We start from the raw sequence: 21364 nt of genomic DNA, 5'->3' as shown, positions 1-21364 counted from the left end.
GGAGAGCTGCTGCATATTATTAAAAGAAAGTCTCTCTACTCCTCTAAACATAAATGAAGTGCAGTGGGGCTTAAGACTGCAAAGTTGTGGAACCAATTACTTAACCCAGTATAAAATCAGAAAGAACAGGAGGAAAATGTGGGATTTTTCAATCAGTCTGGATGGACTCTTAAAGAGGTGCATCGGTCTCTCTCTTGTTGGAGATCTCCAAGCAGAGGCCAGCTTTGAATTGCCTGCATCCAGTAGACAGCTGGATTAGATGGCCCAAATAACTCTCTCCAACACTTCAGAAGCTTGCAACAAGTATATTTGCATTTCGGTTGGCCAATAAAGGTATCACTGGTGGATTTCTGTTTGTATCTGTTAAATGGCCAACACAGCTACCCCTGCATGTTTTCTCTCCAACACTGTCAGTCTAAGAGTGTGTATTTTGTGGGAGGAGATGATTTGGAATGTGATGAGTTTCTCTTTGAACTTGGAGATCTACTAATATTGAGAAGAGGGCACTTTACGGGGGCAGCAAAGGTCTGTGTTTCCCAAGCCCCTGACATTGTTTCTCTAATGATGCATCTGAAATGGATTTTGATTTATTATACCACACACTGTAGCTTTCGACCCAAGAGCCTGGAATGAGGAGAGTGGATGTACACAGCACACTGAGATGGAGGGAGAGAGCAACACAAAATGGGACTGAAGTGTGAGAAAACTGGCAACGTCATGTGTGTTGTGTGTGTTGGATGCCTTCAAGTCGCTTCCAACTTACGGTAACCCTAAGGGGAACCTATAATGAGGTTTTCTTGGCAAGATGTGTTCAGAGGAGGTTTATCCTTGCCTTCTCCTGAGGCTGAGAGCATGTGACTTGCCCAAAATCACCCAATGTGTTTCATGGCCAACGTGGGAATCGAACCCTGGTCTCCAGAGTCACAGTCCAGTACTCAAACCACTACACCACACTGGCTCTTGTCAATGTCTTATACAGTAGGAATAATAAATACTTGGACAGAAGGAACTAGCTGACAATGGTCATTATTATGGACTATCATTAGCAGTAAAATTCCTGGAGAGTCCATTTAGTGCCCAGGTCTTAGAGCTGCTTCTTCCCGCTAACCTTTTGGCACCCCTGCCCACCTGCCCCTGCCGATGGTACTATAAACACCACCTATCACCACGGTAAATTTAAGAGAGAGAGAGAGAGAAAAAAAACCACCACCATACTGTACACTGTTTCACAAAAGGAAAATGTAGCACACACATACAGTCACCACAGCACAACACGACTGTCCTGCAGGTCAACACACACAATTTCTTCAAACGAATTATCTCCATGGACGGTTCATTGAGGAACAAAGTCAAGGAGAGGGGGAATAAGAAGGAGAATCCGAGACACCTCTCTGCGGTCAAGGAAGTTATTATACAGCCCCATCCCTCCTGTACAGTGAAACTTTTCCCACCCCACCCCGCCACCCACACTCACAGAAACGCACACCCGTACACACACACACACAAACACACACTCTCCTGCTCCAGTTCTTCCTGCCCACCTCAGGCCACCAACTCATTGGGCTCACAATCTCCCTGGGATCATTCTCATCTGGATCGCATCTCACATGTCGTTCGGGTAATTATAGTTAGGGGTGGCCGAATATTGTGTTTCATGCTGCATCACGGCTCCCTGGGCTGCCCCAACAGCCACATTTTGGGCCGCCTGTTGTACGTGGGGGTTCTTCCAGGCTCCCGTTGTCCACTCCTCTTGCGCTTTGCTGAAACTCCCGCCGCTTCCTCGGTAAAATTTATGCACCTGTGTCAGAGGAAGCAGAAAGAATGAGATGCAGGAGGCATGCATACATCTTACCAATTGGGGAATGGCTTTGAGAGGGTCAGGAAACAAAGCAGCGGGATAGTTTTCTCCTTGACGGTTGGGGGAGAGAATGAAAGAGGTGATACAGTTTGAGATAATATGGTGTGAACAAGGGTGAAAGAATGAGGCATGGACTAAGGCTGCCTTCCAGATGTTGAGCTGCAACTCTCAACAGCCTTAGCCACCAGTCAATGCTGAAGGATGCCAGGAGATGCAGTCCAGCAATATCTGGCGGACTGAACTTTCCCACCACTAGACTAGTCTTTGGAGAGGTCAGTTTGGAAAAATAAATAAATAAATAAATAACATTATTATTATTATTATTATTATTATTATTATTATTATTATTATTATTATTAAAGTTGGCCCACCACATCCATGGATTTTTTATCCATGGATTGAAGCATCCATGGATTAAGAATATTCCAAAAAATATAAATTCCAAAAAAGCAAACCTTGAATTTGCCACTTTTATACAAGCGATATCATTTTACTATGGCATTATATTTAACTGGACTTGAGCATTCAAGGATTTTGCTATCCTTGTGGCATCCTGGAACTAAACCCCAGTGGATAGCAAGGGCCCACTGTATTATTATGTAGATAACCTGGACCCAAACCAGACATTTGAGAAAGACTGTGCTACGAATGGAAGAGAAAGCACATCTGTGAGTAATGAGATGCAAGAGAGAACGTTTGGGATATCATAGGATAAGATACAGTTATTTTCATAGAATTATAGAGTTGGAAGAAACCTCAAAGGTCATCCAGTCTAACTCCATTCTGCCATGCAGGAATACACAATCAAAGCACTCCTGACACAAGGCCATCCAGCCTCTGTTTAAAAACCTCCAAAGAAGGAAACTCCACCACTCTCTGAAGCTGTGTATTCCACCGTCGAACAGCATAAATCCATACAAGGAGAGTGTGTGATGGCAGTTGCAGAAGATAATGAAACCTAGTAGCTACTCTTGAAGGAAACAGGGTTAGGCAGAAAGTTTTAGCAACTGGAAATGGGCAAGGCAAAGCCACAGTGGATCTGGTGATTCCCAATTAAATCCAAAAAGCTTGAGGTCTGCCCAGTCATTCACGCAACATAAAGTTCCTATGAAAATCTTTCCTTACCATACTGAGGGCAATGAAGGAGAAAACAGACATGGCTGTGAAGAGGATGGTGGGGATGAGCATCACGACAGCTGAGCCCACGTTGGTCCCAAGGAAAGATATTGCCGCAATCCAGCCACTAAGCAGAAAACAGAAGGGCCAAAGAGAGACTTTGAGGAATGTAAGAAACCTCTGCCATCTCTCAGAACCATTAATTCTATTACTGTCTAAGAATTTGCAGATCAGATTCTGTAAGGGAAGCTTTCAAGTTGGCTGTATATGGGACCTCACTGAGGAACAAGCCAAGAACCAGGAAAAAAAGGTCCCAAGACATAAGATGCTTCAGGACAGGGAGACTAGAGGGATAAAATCTGAAAGGAAGGTACAGAGTAAGGAACAGACATTGGCGCAGTACAGACCGTCAAAAAAGGGCGGCCTGCCAATGCCTGTTCTTCCTCCATAGGGAAGCCACAGCTGCCAAACCACGCGGCTTCCCTCCAGCAGAAAAAGAATCCATGAAAAGCAGGTTCTTTTAAAGCCGCAAGGTTGGTGTAACAAGTGCGCCGCTGGGACACTCAATATGTAAGCACCACGCTGCAACGTGTGGACACCGCACGGCGCTTACGTAACAATGGCAGCACCCATGTATACAGGGTGCTGCCATTATTATGCCGCCATTACCTACTAGGGATGTGGGGTATGCAGTCGCTCCACCCCCGCGCAACCCTAGTACATGGCTAGGCTGGTGCAAAGCGCCGGTCTAGACCATGCCTTAGAGTGCATCTATACTGTAGAAATAATGCAGTTTGACACCACCACTGGAAATGATCCCCTAAGGCATTTGGGGGCAAAAAACCTTTTGCAAAAAATGTTGCTTGACCCCTGGGGGCCCATGTATGTCCAAACATGGTGGAAATGTCCTCTATACCCCTTACACCTAGAGGGCATTTAAGAAACAAAGTATAATTTAAAAAAAATAACTTGTCCTGCACTAAAAAAGATCTACTTTGCTCCAGTTTTTCCAGAAAACCCGGAGCAAAACGTAGTGGCAATGGCCAGCTCAATTCCCACACAGTCCCTGTGTGTGTTTCCTTGCCAGTCGCTCTGTTCACACAAGTTGCCCTGAGGTCAGAACAAGGTGCCCAGCACAAGACCTCAGAGTGATTTGTGCCCTCAACTGTGCCATGTAGGTAGGCAGCTGCCCATTGTTGGCCAAAAACCCACAGCACATAAGGGGGCAAATTCGGGGCTACAATACTTCAGGGCAGTCCAGTGTATTCTGGCAAAAATAGATAAGCCCACAGTGTAGTTGCCCACCTCTGAGCTATACATATATATTACCATATGCAAATCTATGCCTTCCCTCGTTGTCCTTTTTGGTGATGCAGTTCTCCTTTTTTGATAAGTGTCTATCTTAAAGCCTCAAGATTGTAATTCTATTGCTTGCAGATTCTACTGAAGAATCACCTGAATCAAACTGAGGTATCTTTAGCTGGGCAAAAGAATCCCATGGATGCATTTGGATTCACACTTACCAGACTCCCCAGCCAGGGATCCCAACTGCCTGGATAATGCTGATCACTAGCTGGGCCATGAAGGTGAAGAAGAAAGCCATGAAGCTGAAGGAACTGTCTGTCCTGCAAAAAGGAAGACATTGCCATCACTGCCTTATGCCTTACTGCTAACAACAACGGAATCCCAAAGACAAACAAAGACCTTCCTGCATCCCACAGCTGAGAATGTTTCTTTTAAAAAAGGAATTAATTGCTTTAGTCATTACTTTGGTTGCACAGGAGATCATTACTTGCCATTGTTACTGCAATCAGGTAACTTGCTAACCATTCATGATTATTATTACCATTGTGGCATTGGCTGTAACTAGAAAATACAGAGGAAAGGCTCTTTGTTTCTCCCAATTGGTCAATTCTAATATTGCACTATCGAAATTCTGGAAAATACTGTAAAATACAGTAGAAAGCAAACCTTCCCAGATGCAGCACAAGGCAGTCACTGATGTGACCTTTCTCCACCTCCAGTTGCTCAGAAAGGGTCAGAACACTGAACTAGCAATGAGTAATGAGCAAACAGGTCTGATACAGGTAGGAACTCTGTTCCAGCTTGTTGCTGCAAAAAGTAGTTACCAAAGTAACACATTAGAAAAATGACTTGTTTCCTAGCTCTGCTCACACTTGGAATGCTTTTCAGCAGCAGCCACATATCGCCTTGACTTTTCAAGAGAACCATCATCAGATACCACAGTTAAAATGAGATCAGTCTTCAGGAAGAAATGGGTTTGAGGAAGGAAAGGATGCTGCCACGAAGTACAGTCATTCCTCTGTTTTCGCAGACTTGTAGTCCGCATCTCTTGCTGGTTCGCAAGTGGCAAACATAGGAGGAAAAAAATGGGGGGGGCACCATTGAAGCAAATGTCCACTTTTGCAGGGGGACGGATCAGATCCCCCACAAAAACAGAGAGACGACGATATTTCCATTTGGTATGTTGATGATAAGGCATTGTTTTACCCACATTCTCTAGTTTTGAGCAGCTCAGCTCCAGGGGAAAGAGAAAAGGCTGCGTGTAAATCTCCAGCTTGGTTAGTAGAGCACCAGCTTGCTACAGTTGGCAAGACTAAACACTCTAACCTCCAAAATGGATCAAGGAATATATTGTAAATCTATCTACAGTTTATGACATATACCAAAATATGTGACTACACAATAATCAAACATACACCCAGTATATTGTTTGTGCTTATTAGTTTAGGTGTCAGTCACTTATGAACTCAGTCCTTGTGGGTGAACAAGAAGGACTATCACAATATTATTTGGAGATGACCCATGAAACATGAAGACACAGGGCCAGGCCTTGAGATCTAGCAATCCTAGATGCTCATGACTAGGTGGATGTGGAAGGCATACAGATTATGAATTACAGAAGAACTGAGGCAAAAGACGTAAAGAGGGGAGGAGGAGAGAGAAGGTGTACTTTGCCACTTACTTGAAGGCTTTGTAAATAGGCCTAAACCAGCAGACATAAGAACAGGGTGTAAAGAGAATAAGCCAGAGAATTGCCAGTCCAAAGTTAACCGCTCCACCGCCTCCGATCATCCATGCAAGACAGCCAATCAGATTCACTGCCAAGGTGATGCTATTCACTGCAAATACATTTATAGAAAGAGACAGAGAGTGGGAGAGAGAAAGAGAAAGAAAAAGCAAGGAAAGGAAGGAGAGAGAGAGAGAAGAAAGAGCAAAACAAGCTGATCACTCAGTAAGAGAAGGGTAGGCTAAAGCTGCAGAAAGCCCTTTGAGAGCAACGGTTTGGAAATTTAATAAAGCACTTTACAGTTTTGTAATTGCACGTCACAAGCAAGTTCTGGAAAACTGAAAGACAGAAGTGTCCATGCAAAGGAATGGAAAAAAGAAGTATTGGGGTTGGGTGAATTGAATGGCCAACTAAAAACTCTCTATCAACCAAGAATCAATCACTTCTGCTTAAATGCATGCAAAATCCCCTGCCGCACAGTTTCCCTGGATCATACTTCTGCACAAGTGTTTGGGCAAAGCAACTGTACCAGTGGTGGGTAGAGATGGTGCAAGCACTTAATAGACTGGTTTTGTAACTGGTTGCTTGCTGTGCAGCTGATTGGACAACTGGCTGGACAACTGGTTGGATAACTGGCTGCACCACTGGTTCCACTACGACTTTGCACAACCACTTGTACAAGAAAGCTCTACCAGATATCTCCCTTGAGCTAATTCTGAGAAAGCATAATTGCCTTGCACTAATGCAAGTACAACCTTGAATACAGGCTCATTAAAGCTATTCATGTGCCTTTTATGCATGAGTGTGAGAAAATATATGTACATGTATATGTATGCTTGAGAGACAGCATGATGTAGTGATTTGAGCAAGGGACTACAACTCTGGAGATCTGTGTTTGATTCACTGCTCGGCCATGGAAACCCACTGGGTGGCATTGGGCTGGTCACACAAGGAAACCCCATGATAGGTTTGCCTAGGGTCATCATAAGTAGGAAATGACTTGAAGACACAACAACAACAACAACAATCTATGCATAATTACAGGTGAATGGGAGGAAGTTAAACTGTGGTGATGTTAAGCAGGGAAGGGTGCTAACGTTATGAAGTCAAAGGCTTTCACAGACGGGACACATATTTTTTGTGATTTTTTTCAAGCTATGTGGCCATATTCTAGAAGAGTTTATTCCTGGCATTTCGCCGGCATCTCTGGCTGGCACCTTCCCAGACGATCTCTGAAAATGCCAGCCACAGGTGCCAGAGAGACGTCAGGAATAAATTCTTCTACAACTTGGCCACACAGCCCGAAAAACCCACAAAAAATGATGCTAACATTCTTTCCTTCAACAAAAGTCCTAACCCACCCACCCCGGCTGTTTGCAAGCCTGACCACAAAATGACTGCTAGCCCCATGCAGTTAAAATGGACTCTGTAGATCTCCAGGCGATCCAGGGATGTTTTTTACAGGATCCATGAACTAGTTGTAAAAATTATTTTTTCCTCTTTTACTTCCCACCTTGTACTTGAATTTCTCCTAACATGCTGAAGCCCAGAGGGAGATTATTGTTGTTGTCTTTTCATACACTGTATTATGATTATTATTATTTTCATTCCAGACAGGTTTGCAATGCAACGAAATCAACTATACACAGCACTGGAAAGATTCAAAGGCATAGCTGGGTTAGTCTGTCAAATCAGTATGGAAAGCACCTTTGAGAGTAGCACCTTTGAGAGTAAAGGAGAGAAAGAAGTTGGTAGCCTGACTTTTCATAGACATCAGCCTACTTTGTCATATGCTAGAGGCATCTGTGAACCAGAGGCAATTAAATCAGCATAGCTTGTATGAGTACAAAAGTTGTCATGTAAGAACATAAAAGGGAGCCCATTAATGTACAAACAAGAACATTAAGCGAAGGATGCAGTGTAAAGGGCAGCAAAATGCCAGGGACAGTAACTTTCCTCTGTTCAGAGAGTGATCAGAAAATGCTCTCAGATAGAAGTACATTATGGAGAGACTCAGAAAGGCACAAAAGTGGCAATGCATTAAATAGGTCAGACTCAGGGATAGTGCATGGACAGGGAGAAAGGAATCAATGAAAAGTTTAATCACATTAAACCACACATGCATCCTTTCCAATTTATTGGATGGGCTTTGCTGACATGATTAAAAGATAGTGCTGCCGCAACAGATATTGCTGCCTGAGGCAATGGACAAGTTGGGAGGTCCCCTCATTTAATGTTCAGAAGCTGAAGACAAGCAAAGATGATTTCTCTTTGGAATGGGATACGGTTCTCTTCTGGACCTCAAAACAGCAGTAGTTCCCAAACTTTGGTACTCCAGATGTTTTAGATTTCATCTTCCCGAATTCCTGAGTGTGGACCAAGATGGCTAGGATGTCTGGGGTATACAGTCTAAAACATCTGGAGGGCCAAAGTTTGGGAACCACAGGGCTAGATTCTCAGTGGTTCCCAAACTTTGGTTGTCCAGATATTTTGGACTTCAACTCCCAGAATTCCTGACTGTTAGCCAAGTTGTCTGGGGCTCCTGGCAGTTGCCCGCAATGCCCTCTTTGCCCATGAAACCTCACAACTCACACATCCAGAGGTAGTAAAGGCGCTTGACTGTGGTTCGGTGTAGCGGTGGGATCTCTTCATCAAAATCTTGGTAAAAACATGGCTTCAAGGGGATGAATCGAGGGAGAGGGGGGAAATTGTTCATCCTTTCTGTTTAAAAAAAAAAAGCAGAGGATTTTGCATTTTTATTCATTTCCCTCTCCCAAATAGAATATATTTGCTTTTTAGTTATACTTTATCTTGCCTTTTTGCTAAAAACAGCACTCAGTCTGCTAGCGATATCACAAAAAAAAGAAACTAAGCAATAAAACTATTAAAACCAACCAACTATAAACACCAAAACAGTTTAGAAGGTCAGTATATGTCAAAATACAAGACACTTATATAGCAAAATATATACGTCAGCCCTCAAATTCTGCACTCACAGATTCAACCAACCATGGTTCAAAAATATTCACACACAATTTTCCCCACAAAAAAACAAACTTTGATTTTACCATTTCATATAAGGGATGCCATTTTACTACATCACTATATATAATGGGACTTGAGCATCCACAGATTTTGGAATCCGTGGGGAATCCTGGAACCAAATCTCAGCAGATACCAAGGGCCCACTGTATTAGAAACAATGATAATGTTTACTATTTGCCCAGCTCTTGCACATGTTGAATTTATAGAAAAGCCAGGCACAAAACAACGGCTTGCATTTGCTATTCCATAGTTAATGGTTCCATGCTTTGGTTGTTCAGATGCTGAGCCAGCAAACCATAGTTGAATGCAGCTTTTGTTTTCTATCAGCTCAGCATGCTTGTCTTCACAAGTTCACTCCTGTCTTCATTGTATATCATCATCTTATGGTAGATCAGTGTCCCTAACTATGGTTGACCAACAGTCTATAAATCGAAGCAAACTTCACACAAACTGTGATGGACAAACCAGTTTCAAACCATCATTTCAAATAGTGATTTCTTTTCACCAAAGAAACCATGGTTTGTGTGTAGGCTCTAGTTCAGGCATTAAAACTAATGGTTTCGTGCTACATCTGAATGTAGCTGTTACTTTGAATATACTTATAACCAGAGGCTGGAAAAGCTATGGATTACAGATCCCAGAATCCCACAGCCATCATGGGACCTGTAATCCAAAAAAGATAACTGTTATATGATCTGGACATAACAACTCTGTTGTACTGTCATATTATAAACACTGAGATAGACCGCTAGATATTTTTCTTCATAGATTTAAATTGTACATTTCATAGTGCATTTCATATTTCATGGTATGTGGTTAATATTATCCTAGGTCTTTATATTTTCTCATCTCCCAAACAGCCATTCCTGTAATTCCTCTGAAAGTACAATGGCCATGAGTCTGTGTTAATGCAAACACATTTTGACATGAGCCTCAGAAAGTAATCTATTTTGGGGAGGTTTTTCCTGGTTGTGTAGGTTTTTCATTCCTTATTTCTACAGCCGCTGACAGTTCCATTAACTTTTTAAATATTTCTCTGCCATCCTGTTTTTTAACCCTTAATCTAAGGTTTCTCAACCAAGGTTCTCTGGAACCCTTGCATTCCATGAGAGATTGTGATTTTTAAAGAGAATAAACTTTTTTTGAGCTATACTTGTAGATATCATCATTTTTATTCCCTGAGACCTCTAATTTTTATGCCAGGGTTCCTTGAGACCTGAATATTATTTCAAAAGTTCCTCAAAGCAAACAAAACAAAACAAAACAAAAAAAACCCTGCTTCAATTCATATTTGATATACAGAAAAAGACAGCGGCATGCTCCTTTCCTAGGAAAAAGACAACACAAAAAGACCGTCTGCATTGTTTGAAATTGTTTCAAAGTACTCCAAAAAAAAAAAAAAAAAAGACCACACAAAAGATTATCTGTATTGCTTTAAATTGTTTTGAAATACTTTAATTGGTTTTAATCTGTCTTCTTTTAACTTATTAAAATGTTTAATATGTCTTCAGCCTTTTAAGGCCACTTTTACAGTGTGCATTGTTTTAAGCTGACCCTGTTCTTGTAATGTATACCACCCTGAGATGGTCCAGATAGAGGGCAGAATATATAAATATTTAAAATAAATAAATAAAATCACATGGAGGGTAAAAGGACTCTTTAGCCTACTGGTTCCTGACCATTGGTCATAGAATCATAGAATCATAGAGTTAGAAGAGACCCCAAGGGCCATCCAGTCTGACATGCAGGAACTCCAAATCAAAGCATCCCTGACAGACGGACACCCAGCCTCTGTTTAAAGACCTCCAAAGAAGCCGATCTTCCAGGTATTGACTTCAATGCCCAGAGTTCCTAACCCATAGCAATGCTATTTATTACTGCTTGGATAAGCTGAATTAATTAGAGCTCTCTTGCAGTTGCAGAGAATTCTAAATACTTCACAAAACTACAAATCCTGGTTTTCGGTAGAATAGAGCCTTGGCAGATAAAGCAGAATCAAAGTGTTGTAATTGAGGAGTAATGAAAGAAGCCTCGGATACTATGAAAAAGACCGTGCTGTAATTCAGGGAAACACCCTCAGATCTCTCATGCAAAGAATTTAAAATCCCTTGCTACTATTTCCAGAGATTGGTAGGATGGACCCAGGACAGTTGAAGGGATATCAGACTTCTAGAAATGTGGCATGCTCTTTCACTTTCTATGTGCATGTAATGGGGCCAGCCTTATTTGGTGGAGTGGCATGAAAAAATAAGGAGGGAGGATGAAATGGAGCATTATGAAGAGGAACAATGAACAATGCACTCCATACAGCAACATTTTGTCACTATTATTTTGGACCATGAGCTCTGTGAGTTCTTACGAAAGAGGGAACTCTGTCAGAGGCAGCTCTACTGACGAACACAGGCAAGTCAAGAATTGTTTTGTCAATAATTCTGCTTAGTTCAAGCCTGAAACATGGGAATAAGGTGAAATAAAGTACAGTGGGGCCTTGTTATCCGCTGGGGTTTGCTTCCAGGATCCCCCGTAGAGAACAAAATCTGTAGATGCTCAAGTCCCATTAAATATAATGGCAGAGCAAAATGGTGTCCTTTATAAAATGGAAAATCAAGATTTGCTATTTGGAATTTGTACTTTTTTGGAATATTTTCAAGCCATGGATGCTTGAATCCATGGATAAAATATCCGTGGATAAGGAGGACCAACTGTAGAATTCAGCCCCGTTATCATAGGAAAAAGGAAACAGCTCCAATGGCAGTGGGCTGTTTAATCCATTATGGGTTCTGGCCAGAATTTTACAGGAGTGATCTAAGATACTAAGCCTATGCTAGAGACATTATACAGCACCTTGGATGGCAACAGCATAAAGTCCAGCGTGAATTCATTACAATCTGTTGACAACAGAGCAAGCAATCTCCATTGATAAAGGGTTGGTATTACCAGACCTTGCTTGCCCTATTCACACAAAGAAAGCTTTCGCTAAGAAGGAAATCTTATTATCTTACCTCCCATGGTGTCTACCAGTCCTTATTCACAACGACGCAGAGTAACTCCTCACACCACCACCAAAGCTGAAAGAAATTAGGAGACAGATAAGTGGATAGTGCCATTATACATGTTTAGACACTAGGTGGCATTGGACTTGTTTGCACCTGGAAGGAATTAGACATTTCCAGCTGTTCCATGCTTGTTGGAGAGAACCAGTGAGTTCTTGTTTGGCCATCTGATGAATATTAGAATCATAGAATTGGAAGAGACCCCAAGGGCCACCCAGTCCAACCCCTTTCTGCTATGCAGGAATTCTCAATCAAAGCAATCCTGACAGATAGCCAACCAGTCTCTGTTTAAAGACTTCCAAGGAGGGAGACTGCACCACTCATTGCTAAAAGGAGGCATACATTTCCATGAACCTTGCATATGCTAATTTATATACATGCACACAAATTTGGAAATAAGCATTATAACTTAAATAGAGCTGCGTTCCATCTCAGCCTAGAGAAGAAGACTGCGACCAGGTGACTAGCGTGCTTCCCTGTTCAGTCTGTTGTCCAAGTGCTAAATATCAATGGAAAACTTCAAGGCCCACACTCTCTCTTTCTATGGTTTGTTGTTGTTATTTGCCATCAAATCGACTTTAACTTATGGCGATCCAAAGTCTGGGGAGCCTCATAAAACCTTGGTCATCTGTTGCCCTGCTCAAGTCTTGCAAACTCAGTGCTGTGGTTTCCTTGATTGAGTCTGTTCACCTGAAAAAAACAATAATGCTAGAAAAGGTGATGCATAGTAGAAAGAGAGGAATTTCAGAGGACCTCCTCTTTCTCTGTACATGGTTTATTGTTGTTATTTGCCATCAGATGGGCTTTCTGATGGTTAGACTCAACCAAGGAGACCACAGCTCTGATTCTGCAGGACCTCAGCAGAACAGTTGAGGACAGGGGGTCTTGAAGACATCTTATTCATTAGGTTGCGAAGTCACCTCTATGGCAGTTACCAACAACAATAATAATGATATTAGTAGTGGACCAGGAAACCTTTGTTGATGGACTGGACTTTCCATTTCTGCTGTTTCTCTTTCCAATCTTCCTTTGTAGTGTTTTTGTTCAAGGACTGGTGTCCTGAGGTCCAAGATGGGATGCCGAGGAAGACTGGAGTGTTCTGCAACTGGGTTTTGTATATTCCCATTCCTAATGTCTGATTTAAGTCCATTTATCCTCTGGTGCAGAGGCTGTCCTGTTTGCATACTGTACAGTGCTAGAGGCAGCTGCCATTTACCTTGCCTTACCAGGTGTTTCTAAAGCCCTCCTTTGCCATCATTCCAGTGCCAATGCTGCTAAAAAATCTTGAGTCTAGACAGAGGACAGGAAGTAAAGGGAGGGCTGGGCAGATGTAAAAAGACTTTGTAAAAAGAGCCTTTGTTAACTGAGGTATCCCTGCCTGCTATCACAGAAGTGGGAGAAGACTGAAGAACTGCAACAGAGGTGGATGAAAACATAACAACATCTTAGTAGCAAAGCCATTAGCGACATATTGAACTGGCTTCTAAGGCCCTCCAGCGCCTGCTGATAAACACACCAGCTTTAGCTTGAGATGTAAAAAGAGGCTGTGCAATGTAGGACAGATATACTTAGCCTCTGGCGCTTCCTAAATCACCTACATTTGACCTACAGTGACCCTCTTTAATCCACAGAAGGAGATCTGTGGGCTGGGAGGAAGAATCGGAAGAGCTGTGCAACAAAGACCAGATCAGCTTTTCAAGGGCTGACCGTTCTGCAATCCCAGGCTTCTGACTGTGTTTTCCAATTAGGGACTCCACAAATGCAAACAGGAGAGCAGAAACTCAGTCTTCACAGAGGACTATATCCTAGTTTACATTATATTATTTAGGCCAGTGCTACTCAACATCATGGTCCCAATGGGTACAAGTTGAGTGCCAGTCCCTGGCACACTGGAAAGCAGTAATTGTTGGTACCTGGAAAACACTGCTTTAGGTAACAATTTGGTTCTTTCTGAAGGGTTTAGAGCAGTGGTTCTCAACCAGTGGGTCGTGACCCCTTTGGGGGTCGAATGACCCTTTCACAAGGGTCACTTAAGACCATCGGAAAACACATATTTCCAATGGTCTTAGGAACTGAGAGGCCACAATTTTATGGTTGGGGGTCACCACAACATGAGAAACTGTATCAAAAGGTTGTGGCATTAGGAAGATTGAGAACCACTGGTTTAGAGGGTAGTTGATTTTGAAGCTACTCTGACCCCACTTTAAATCCTGGTTTGGTGTTTACATGAACATAAAAAATAAAATAAAATAAAATAAACAGTATTATAAGCTCTGCATCACATGGTTCCTGTTTATCATACATGCAACAGTTTGAACCTCCCACCCCTAATTTGCACAAACCATAATTTGCCCACCGTTTGAACATGGTTTACAATCCTGGTTTGGAGGAAGACCACATGCTAGATGGATTGACTCATATTAAGGAGCTCACAGACATGAATTTACAGGACCTTAGCAGAGCAGTGGAATACAGGGAGTCTTGGAGATGTCTAATCCACAAGGCCGCCATGAGTCAGGATTGACTCGAGGACAGTTAACAACAGCAGCAATGGGATAAACTATGGTTTCCCACTTTTCTCATTTGTTGTTGTATGCCTTCAGGTTGTTTCCAATTTATGGTGATGCTAAGGCAAACCTATCATGGGGTTTTCTTGGTAAAATTTGTTCAGAGGTAGTTTGCCATTGTCTTCCCCTGAAGCTAAGAGATTGTGACTTGCCCAAGATCATCCAGAGGGTTTAATGGCCAAGTGGAGAATCGAACCCTGGTCTTTGGAGTCATAATCCAACACTCAAACCATTGCACCATGTTTAATCTCACCTTTCCTCCCATGGGATCAAAAGAGAACTCCTTCTTCTCCAGTAACACAGGTAGATTAAGGCCCTATACAGACTGGTGAAAAGCACTGGCATGTGGATGGGGTCATGGTGTAGCATCTGCACGCTCAATGCTGTGACCCTGCCACCCAGGACGCCATTTTGGTGTGTGCCCATTTACATGGTGTGTGCCATGATGACACTACTGTGGCACAACACCCAAATGGCACAGCACGCTGCTCCCTCCAGGGAGCGGATCGCTGCTGCTGCGTGTGGTTGTTGTGGCACTGATCTGGGGCGAAAAGGGGTGGCTGCATGCCGCCCATCTGTATAGCCCCTAGGTGAACTTGTTATTGGCCCCATGAGCTTTCCAAGGTATTGAACTCTCACCTTGAAAAGTGGTTTTGGCTACAATGAATAACTCCATTAAAGTTAAACCCAGAATGGATTCACTACCCCACCAACATAGGAACTACTAGCCAACATTGTTCTTAACTACCAAACACCACCAGGAGAAATCCTAGGACATCAAATAAATATGAACAGCAACTGCACAAACATTTCTTTGGAGGCACATCCCATTGAGCTCAAGCAAAAAGTGACAGGTATGCAGAATTGGGCTTGACTGTATCTGGCACCCTAAATTGGCCTTAGCGGATGATTGGCAACAGCAGGATTCAACATTTGGACATCATAAATAAGCAATAGAAGCCATGGTTTAATGCAAACCATTATCTGCTATTTGTGAAATTGCATGGGCATGTACTCAAACCGTAAAAGGTTGTGTTTATTTCCAAGGCATCCTGGTTGTTGTTGTTATTTTACTCTCTCATATAGCCTATAAAGTCCTTTTTAGCTTGGGTCCAGGCTTTTTGAAGGATCTCCATTTATGAGCTCATTAGCACTCTAACATCTTCAAGAGAGACTCCTTTCTCTGTCCCACCACCTTTTCAGGGTCATTTGGTAGGGACAAGGGAGACCTTCCTAGTGGCTGTTCCCAGAATTTGGAACTCTCTCCCGCGGGAAACCATGATGACTCCATCCTTGCCCACCTTCTTCTAGCAAGTCAAAATCTTTCTTATGCCATAAGGCTTTTACATACTGATTGGGATGGGCTTTTCATGCTATACAATGCTGTTTTTATGGTTTATATGTAGTCCTTTGGGAGCCTATGGTGTAGGGGTTTGAGCACTGGACTATGATCTTGGAGACCAGGGTTTAAATCTTCATTCAGCCATTGGGTGACCGTGGGCAAGTCATACTCTCTCAACCTCTGAGGAAGGGAATGGCAAATCTTCTCTAAACTAACCTTGCCAAGAAACCCCCATGATAAGTTGGAAATGACTTGATTCTGGTCTCCAAAGTCATAGTCCTACACTCAAACCACTACATGATGCTGGCTCTCCATTCAAGCTAGCTGCAAATTATTCGATAGAATCATAGAATTGTAGGAGTTGGAAAGAATACCAAGGAGCATGTAGTTTAACCCTAAGGCAAGAATCCATAGCAAAAGTATCCCTGAAAGGTGGTCCTCCAATCTCTACTTAAAAACCTCTAACCAAGGAGAGCCCCTCACTTCTCTGTTTTCTATGACCAATGGTTCTTAGCACCAAGAAGTTCTTCCAAAGATTTATTCTCAGTCTTCTTTCTTTTAATATGAAGCTATTGTTTTAGGTCCTATTCTCTGAGGCAACTAAAGCTAAGCTTGATCCAGCTTCCACGTGACAGTCCTTCAGTAAATGAAAATGCCTGTCACTCCTCAATCTTTTCTTCTGATGTCTAGCTTCATCAACGATTTTTCACTTGACCTGGGACTTCAAGATCCACAGTGATTGTGTTATGATTCAATTTTAATTGTCATGGCAACCTCAGGTGGAATCCTAGGGTTTGCAGTCTGGTGAGGAACTAGAGCTCTGTGCTGAGAGTTCTAAATACCCCTTCCTAAACTACAAATCCCAGGAACCCACATCCAGGTTGAGAACTTATACTGAAAGATAAACTTTTTTTCTGTTTTGCTCATAACAAACATGCACATCCATACCTGAGGAAGCCTTTACAACCACAACAGACTCACAGAAATACACATATACATTATCTGTACTTGACGTCAATGAGAACCATTGTTGTGAGCAGAGTGTTGGATTGTAACTTAGAAGATAGAGGTTCTAGTTGCCACTGAGCCATAAAACCCACTCCAACCACTCTTTCTCACGGATACCATGGATTGCCAAAAAAACAAATAAAAATGGCTCCAAGAGCAAGGAATGGCCGAATTCTCACTAGAAGCCAAAATGATTGGACAGGCTTTCATACTTCAGATCCATCATGAAGTTTGTTGTTGTGTGCCTCCAAGTCATTTCTGACTTATGACTCATTGCAAAGGACAAAAATGAGCCATAAAGTGGAAGGCGGTAGGAAAAGGGGAAGACCGCATTACAGATGGATTGATTTCATCAGGAAGCTACAACTGCCTTGAGCTTGCAAGACCTGAGGTTTTTTGTTTTGTTTTGTTAACTACCTTCAAGTCGATTTTGACCCATGGCAACCTTGTGGATGAGACTCCCTTCCACTGCTCTGCTTAGTTCCTGCAAACTCATACCTGTGACCTCTGTAATAGAGTCCATCCATCTGGCATATGGTCTTCCTCCCTTTCTGCTTCCCTTCACCTTTCCTAGCATTATTGGGGTTTTTTCTATTGAGTCCTTATGATGTGTCCAAAGAACGACAGCCTCAGTTTTGTCATCGTGGCTTCCAGGGAGATTTCTGGCTTGATCTGCTCTAGGACCCATTTGTTTGTCTTTTTGGCTGTCTATGGGATACTCAGCACTCTTCTCCAGCACAACATCTCAAATGAATGGATTTTCTTCCTGAGAACAGCAGCTCAAAACAAGGGCTCTTGAAGGTTTCTCATAGGGTTGCCATATGTTGAAGCCAACTTAAAGGAATTAACAACACAGATGCACCACCCAGAGCTAGATAGACAGGACAGATAGATTACAGAGTTGGAAGAGACCCCACAGGTCATCCAGTCTAGCCCCTTTCTGCCATGCAGGAAGACACAATTAAAACATGCCCGAGAGATGGCCATCCAAGCCTCTGTTTAAAAATCTCCAAAGATGGAGACTCCACCACACTTCAAGGCAGTGTGTTCCACTTACCATTAGAAAGTTATTCCTAATGTTTAGGTGGAATCTCTTTTTCTGTAGATTGAATCCATTCCTCCATGTTCTAATTTCTGGAGCAGCAGAAAGCAAGCTTGCTCCACCCTCAATATGATATCCCTTCAAATATTTAAACATGGCTACAATGTCCCCTCAACCTTCTCTTCTCCAGGCTAAACATACCCAGCTCCCTAAGCTGCTGCTCATAGGGCATGGCTTCCAGACTTTTTACTGTTTTGGTCACCCTCCTCAGCACACCTTTACATCTGCTAGTGTGAGGGTAAAGGGGAGAGGAGGAAAGCTAACCAAGCCACCTTGAACTCACAAGACAATAAAACCAGACACAGATGTTACTTGGTAATGATAATGAGGTAATATACTAGAGAGAGCCAACATGGTGTAGTAGTTTGAGTGTTGAACTACAACTCTGGATTTGTAGGGTTTGATTCCCAGCTCGGCCATGAAACCTATTGGATGACTTTGGGGATGTCACAGTCTCTCAGCCTCAAAGGAATGATTGTGATTCTGAAGATCAGGATTTGATTTCCAGCTTGGCAATGGAAACCCACTGGGTGACCTTGGGAAAGTCACACTCTCTCAGCCTCAGGGGATGGCAAAGGCAAAGCCCCTCTGAAATAACTTATCAAGATACCCCATGACAGGTTCTCCTTAGGATCACCATAAATTGGAAACAACTTAAAGGTACTCAACAACAACAACAACAACATACTAGATAAACTCTCCACAAGGCAGTGCCGGCTGGCTGCTCCAGTAGCAAGGAGTGGCAAATCCATTCGTGGATTTAGCTTACAGGTGCTCTCCAAGCAAAGGGATCTTGTAGCACCTTTGAGAAAGGTCCGAAACACACTGCAGAAATAATCCAGTTTGAGACCACTTTAACTGCCCTGGCTCAATGCTAGGGAATCCTGGTAAGTGTAGTTCATTGGAGCACCAGAGCTCTCTGACAGCGATGGCTAAATGTCTCACAAAATTACAGTCCCCAGAATCCCCCAGCATTGATCCAGGGTAGTTAAAGCGGTCTCAAACTGGATTATTTCTGTGGTGGGACCTAACTGAAAGACACTGGTAGCATGAGCTTTCGTAGACTTCAGCCTACTCCCTCAGATGCATGTTGAGGTGCTGTTCAAGGTGCTGAAGTTTATGCCTAAAATAAATTCAGCACCACAAACAGCTCCTTTAAAAAACTAAAGCCCAAAGTGTGTCCGCTGCCCCTCTGCCATGGCGAAAAAAACCCAGCCATCTCTGCAAGAAGTCTTAGATGAAGAAGCTGGAGAACCCAATGGCTTTTCAGAGGTCATTGGATATTCGTTCCCATCAGCCCTAGCCAATCTGGCAGACAGTGAGGCATGATGGGAGCAGTAGTTCATCAATAACCTGGGAGGCCAATGCTTGAGCTGCCGTTGAGCATGTGCTGATCTGATGCTTTCCAGCAAAGGCCCTCCAAACACACTGCTTCATAAACAGCTGAGGTCACCCTTGAGGTCCTTTTTGGAATATTCTTCCACACTTAAGGGATTCCTGATAGAGAGGGAGGTCATCCCATGGCATAAAGACATCCCTAGAGAGAGTAGAGCCAGCATGGTTAGTGGTTTGAGCTATGCCCTGAAGACCAGGGTTCAAATCCATGCTGGCCAAGCCACATCCTCTCGACCTCACTGGCAAAACCCTGCTAGATAGGCTTGCCTTAGGGCTGCATTAGGCCAAAAATGACGTGAAGGCACACAGCAACAACAACAACAACAACAACAGACAGCCAATACATTGGCAGGCCCCAGAAGGCCTCCAAACACCAGCCAAGAATTTGACTTCTTTTGCATCCTAGCCAGGCTAAAATATTATTTTTTTTCATGCCACAAAGAGATGCACATAGATCTTTATGCAATGGTTGGAGAAGAAGAGCAAAGGAGAAGAGCTCCGGCTTCCAAAACCCCAGAGGAAAGGAGGATCTGCAAAGGCAATCACAACACAAACAGAAACACAAACACACAGCTCAGGGCCTTGTCTTTTCTGCAAAGATGGAGGTGGCCAGCAAAGAGACTATAGGGAGGGGGAGAGCAAGATGCCTCTTGGCCTTTCTCTCCTTTCCAAGCAAGAGGCCTCTAAGCCATCCCTCTGCATAGCAAAAGATCCCTTGCAAGGCGGATCCAGCACCAAGGCCTGGGATGCTGGGATGCTGCGCCATCCAGGCTGAGCACACGTCCTCCATTCCCCAGGGCTCATCCTCCATTTCACCTCCAGGAGGCATCCCAGAAAACCCTCCTCCATTGACCCAGAAGCATGCATTTCTACGGATAGCTTTGATTGGGCCTAGCCCTCCATCATCATCATAATCATTTGTCCTTGCACGTCCTACATTTTGAGCCTCGTCCTCCCTTGCATCCTTGGCAGCCATGCCCATGGAAGAGGCCTTTCCAGCTGTTCTTGTGGGACCATTCCAGATGTTTGCAAAGGTTTGGCCATTTTGCAAAAGCTGGTGGCTTGCAAATGCTGGTGACTTGAAAAAGGGATCCCCCTCATTCCCCCTTCTCCGGTTGCTCTGCACTCACCACTAGGAAGCACTGCTCCCGCTGGGCTTCCAGTCCTGCAAACAGCTTGCCAGGCTCCCCACCCGCAGCGCCCGCCGGCGCCTCTTGCTTGCTGCAGCTCTCGCGAGGCTGCCTCGCCTCCTCTTCCCTCCCCGCTCTGCTCCTCTCTTGCGCACAGAGGAGGGGGCTGTCCAGGGTCCTGAAATGCCAGCCTTGGCCAGCAGGGGAGCAGGCGGCGCCATCATCGCCAACTGGAATCCTCCAATCCTATTATTGTTGTTGTTGTTTGTATTGAACTTTATTTAATAAAGCGCTGTAGGTTTACACAGTACATAAAACAGAGTAGAATAAAATGAAATAAAATGGACCCGCCAGTGGTGTACATTCCAGAGTTGGAAGAGACTGCAAGGGCCATCCAGTCCAGTCTTCTGCCATGCAGGAACTCACCTTCAAACCATCCCCGACAGATGGCCATCCAGCCTCTGTTTAAAGACTTCCAAGGAAGGGGACTCCAGCACCCTCCAAGATTATATATTCCATTATCAAACAGCTCTTACTGTCAGGAAGTCCTTACTAGTGTTGAGTGGAATTTTCTTTCAGCTGGCATCCATTTTTCCTGGTCTTGTTCTCTGGAGCAGCAGAAAACAAGCTTGCTCCCTCCTCAATATGACATCCCTTCAAGTATTTAAACAGGGCTATCCTATCACCTCTTAAATCATCTCTTCTCCAGGCTAAACA

The 21364-nt window shown here is 43.4% G+C and overlaps 1 protein-coding gene across 1 annotated transcript; it reads right to left on the bottom strand.

Annotated features, from left to right (window-relative positions):
- Nucleotides 1-865: 865 nt before the first annotated feature.
- SCAMP5 (secretory carrier membrane protein 5) lies at nt 866-20762 on the bottom strand. Its single transcript, XM_042476914.1, has 7 exons — nt 20648-20762; nt 12053-12118; nt 8598-8726; nt 5961-6117; nt 4498-4599; nt 2984-3101; nt 866-1798 (listed from the first exon to the last, which is right to left on the bottom strand). The coding sequence occupies exons 2-7, from the start codon at nt 12057-12059 to the stop codon at nt 1604-1606; spliced, it is 708 nt and encodes a 235-aa protein (XP_042332848.1). The 5' UTR covers nt 12060-12118; nt 20648-20762; the 3' UTR covers nt 866-1603.
- Between the last annotated feature and the right edge of the window lie 602 nt (nt 20763-21364).

This window comes from Sceloporus undulatus, chromosome 6 (assembly GCF_019175285.1).
Source record: "Sceloporus undulatus isolate JIND9_A2432 ecotype Alabama chromosome 6, SceUnd_v1.1, whole genome shotgun sequence".
Lineage (NCBI taxonomy): Eukaryota > Metazoa > Chordata > Lepidosauria > Squamata > Phrynosomatidae > Sceloporus > Sceloporus undulatus.
This window is presented reverse-complemented; position numbering and strand designations above follow the sequence as displayed.

Bases quoted from the DNA above. Each gene is read 5' to 3' on its own strand.
- SCAMP5 (XM_042476914.1), bottom strand. The intron at 3,102-4,497 runs GTAAGTGTGAAT...TTTTCTGCTTAG, and splicing joins ATCCCTGGCTGGGGAGTCTG to TGGCTGGATTGCGGCAATAT. The intron at 1,799-2,983 runs GTAAGGAAAGAT...CCTCTGACACAG, and splicing joins CCTTCATTGCCCTCAGTATG to GTGCATAAATTTTACCGAGG.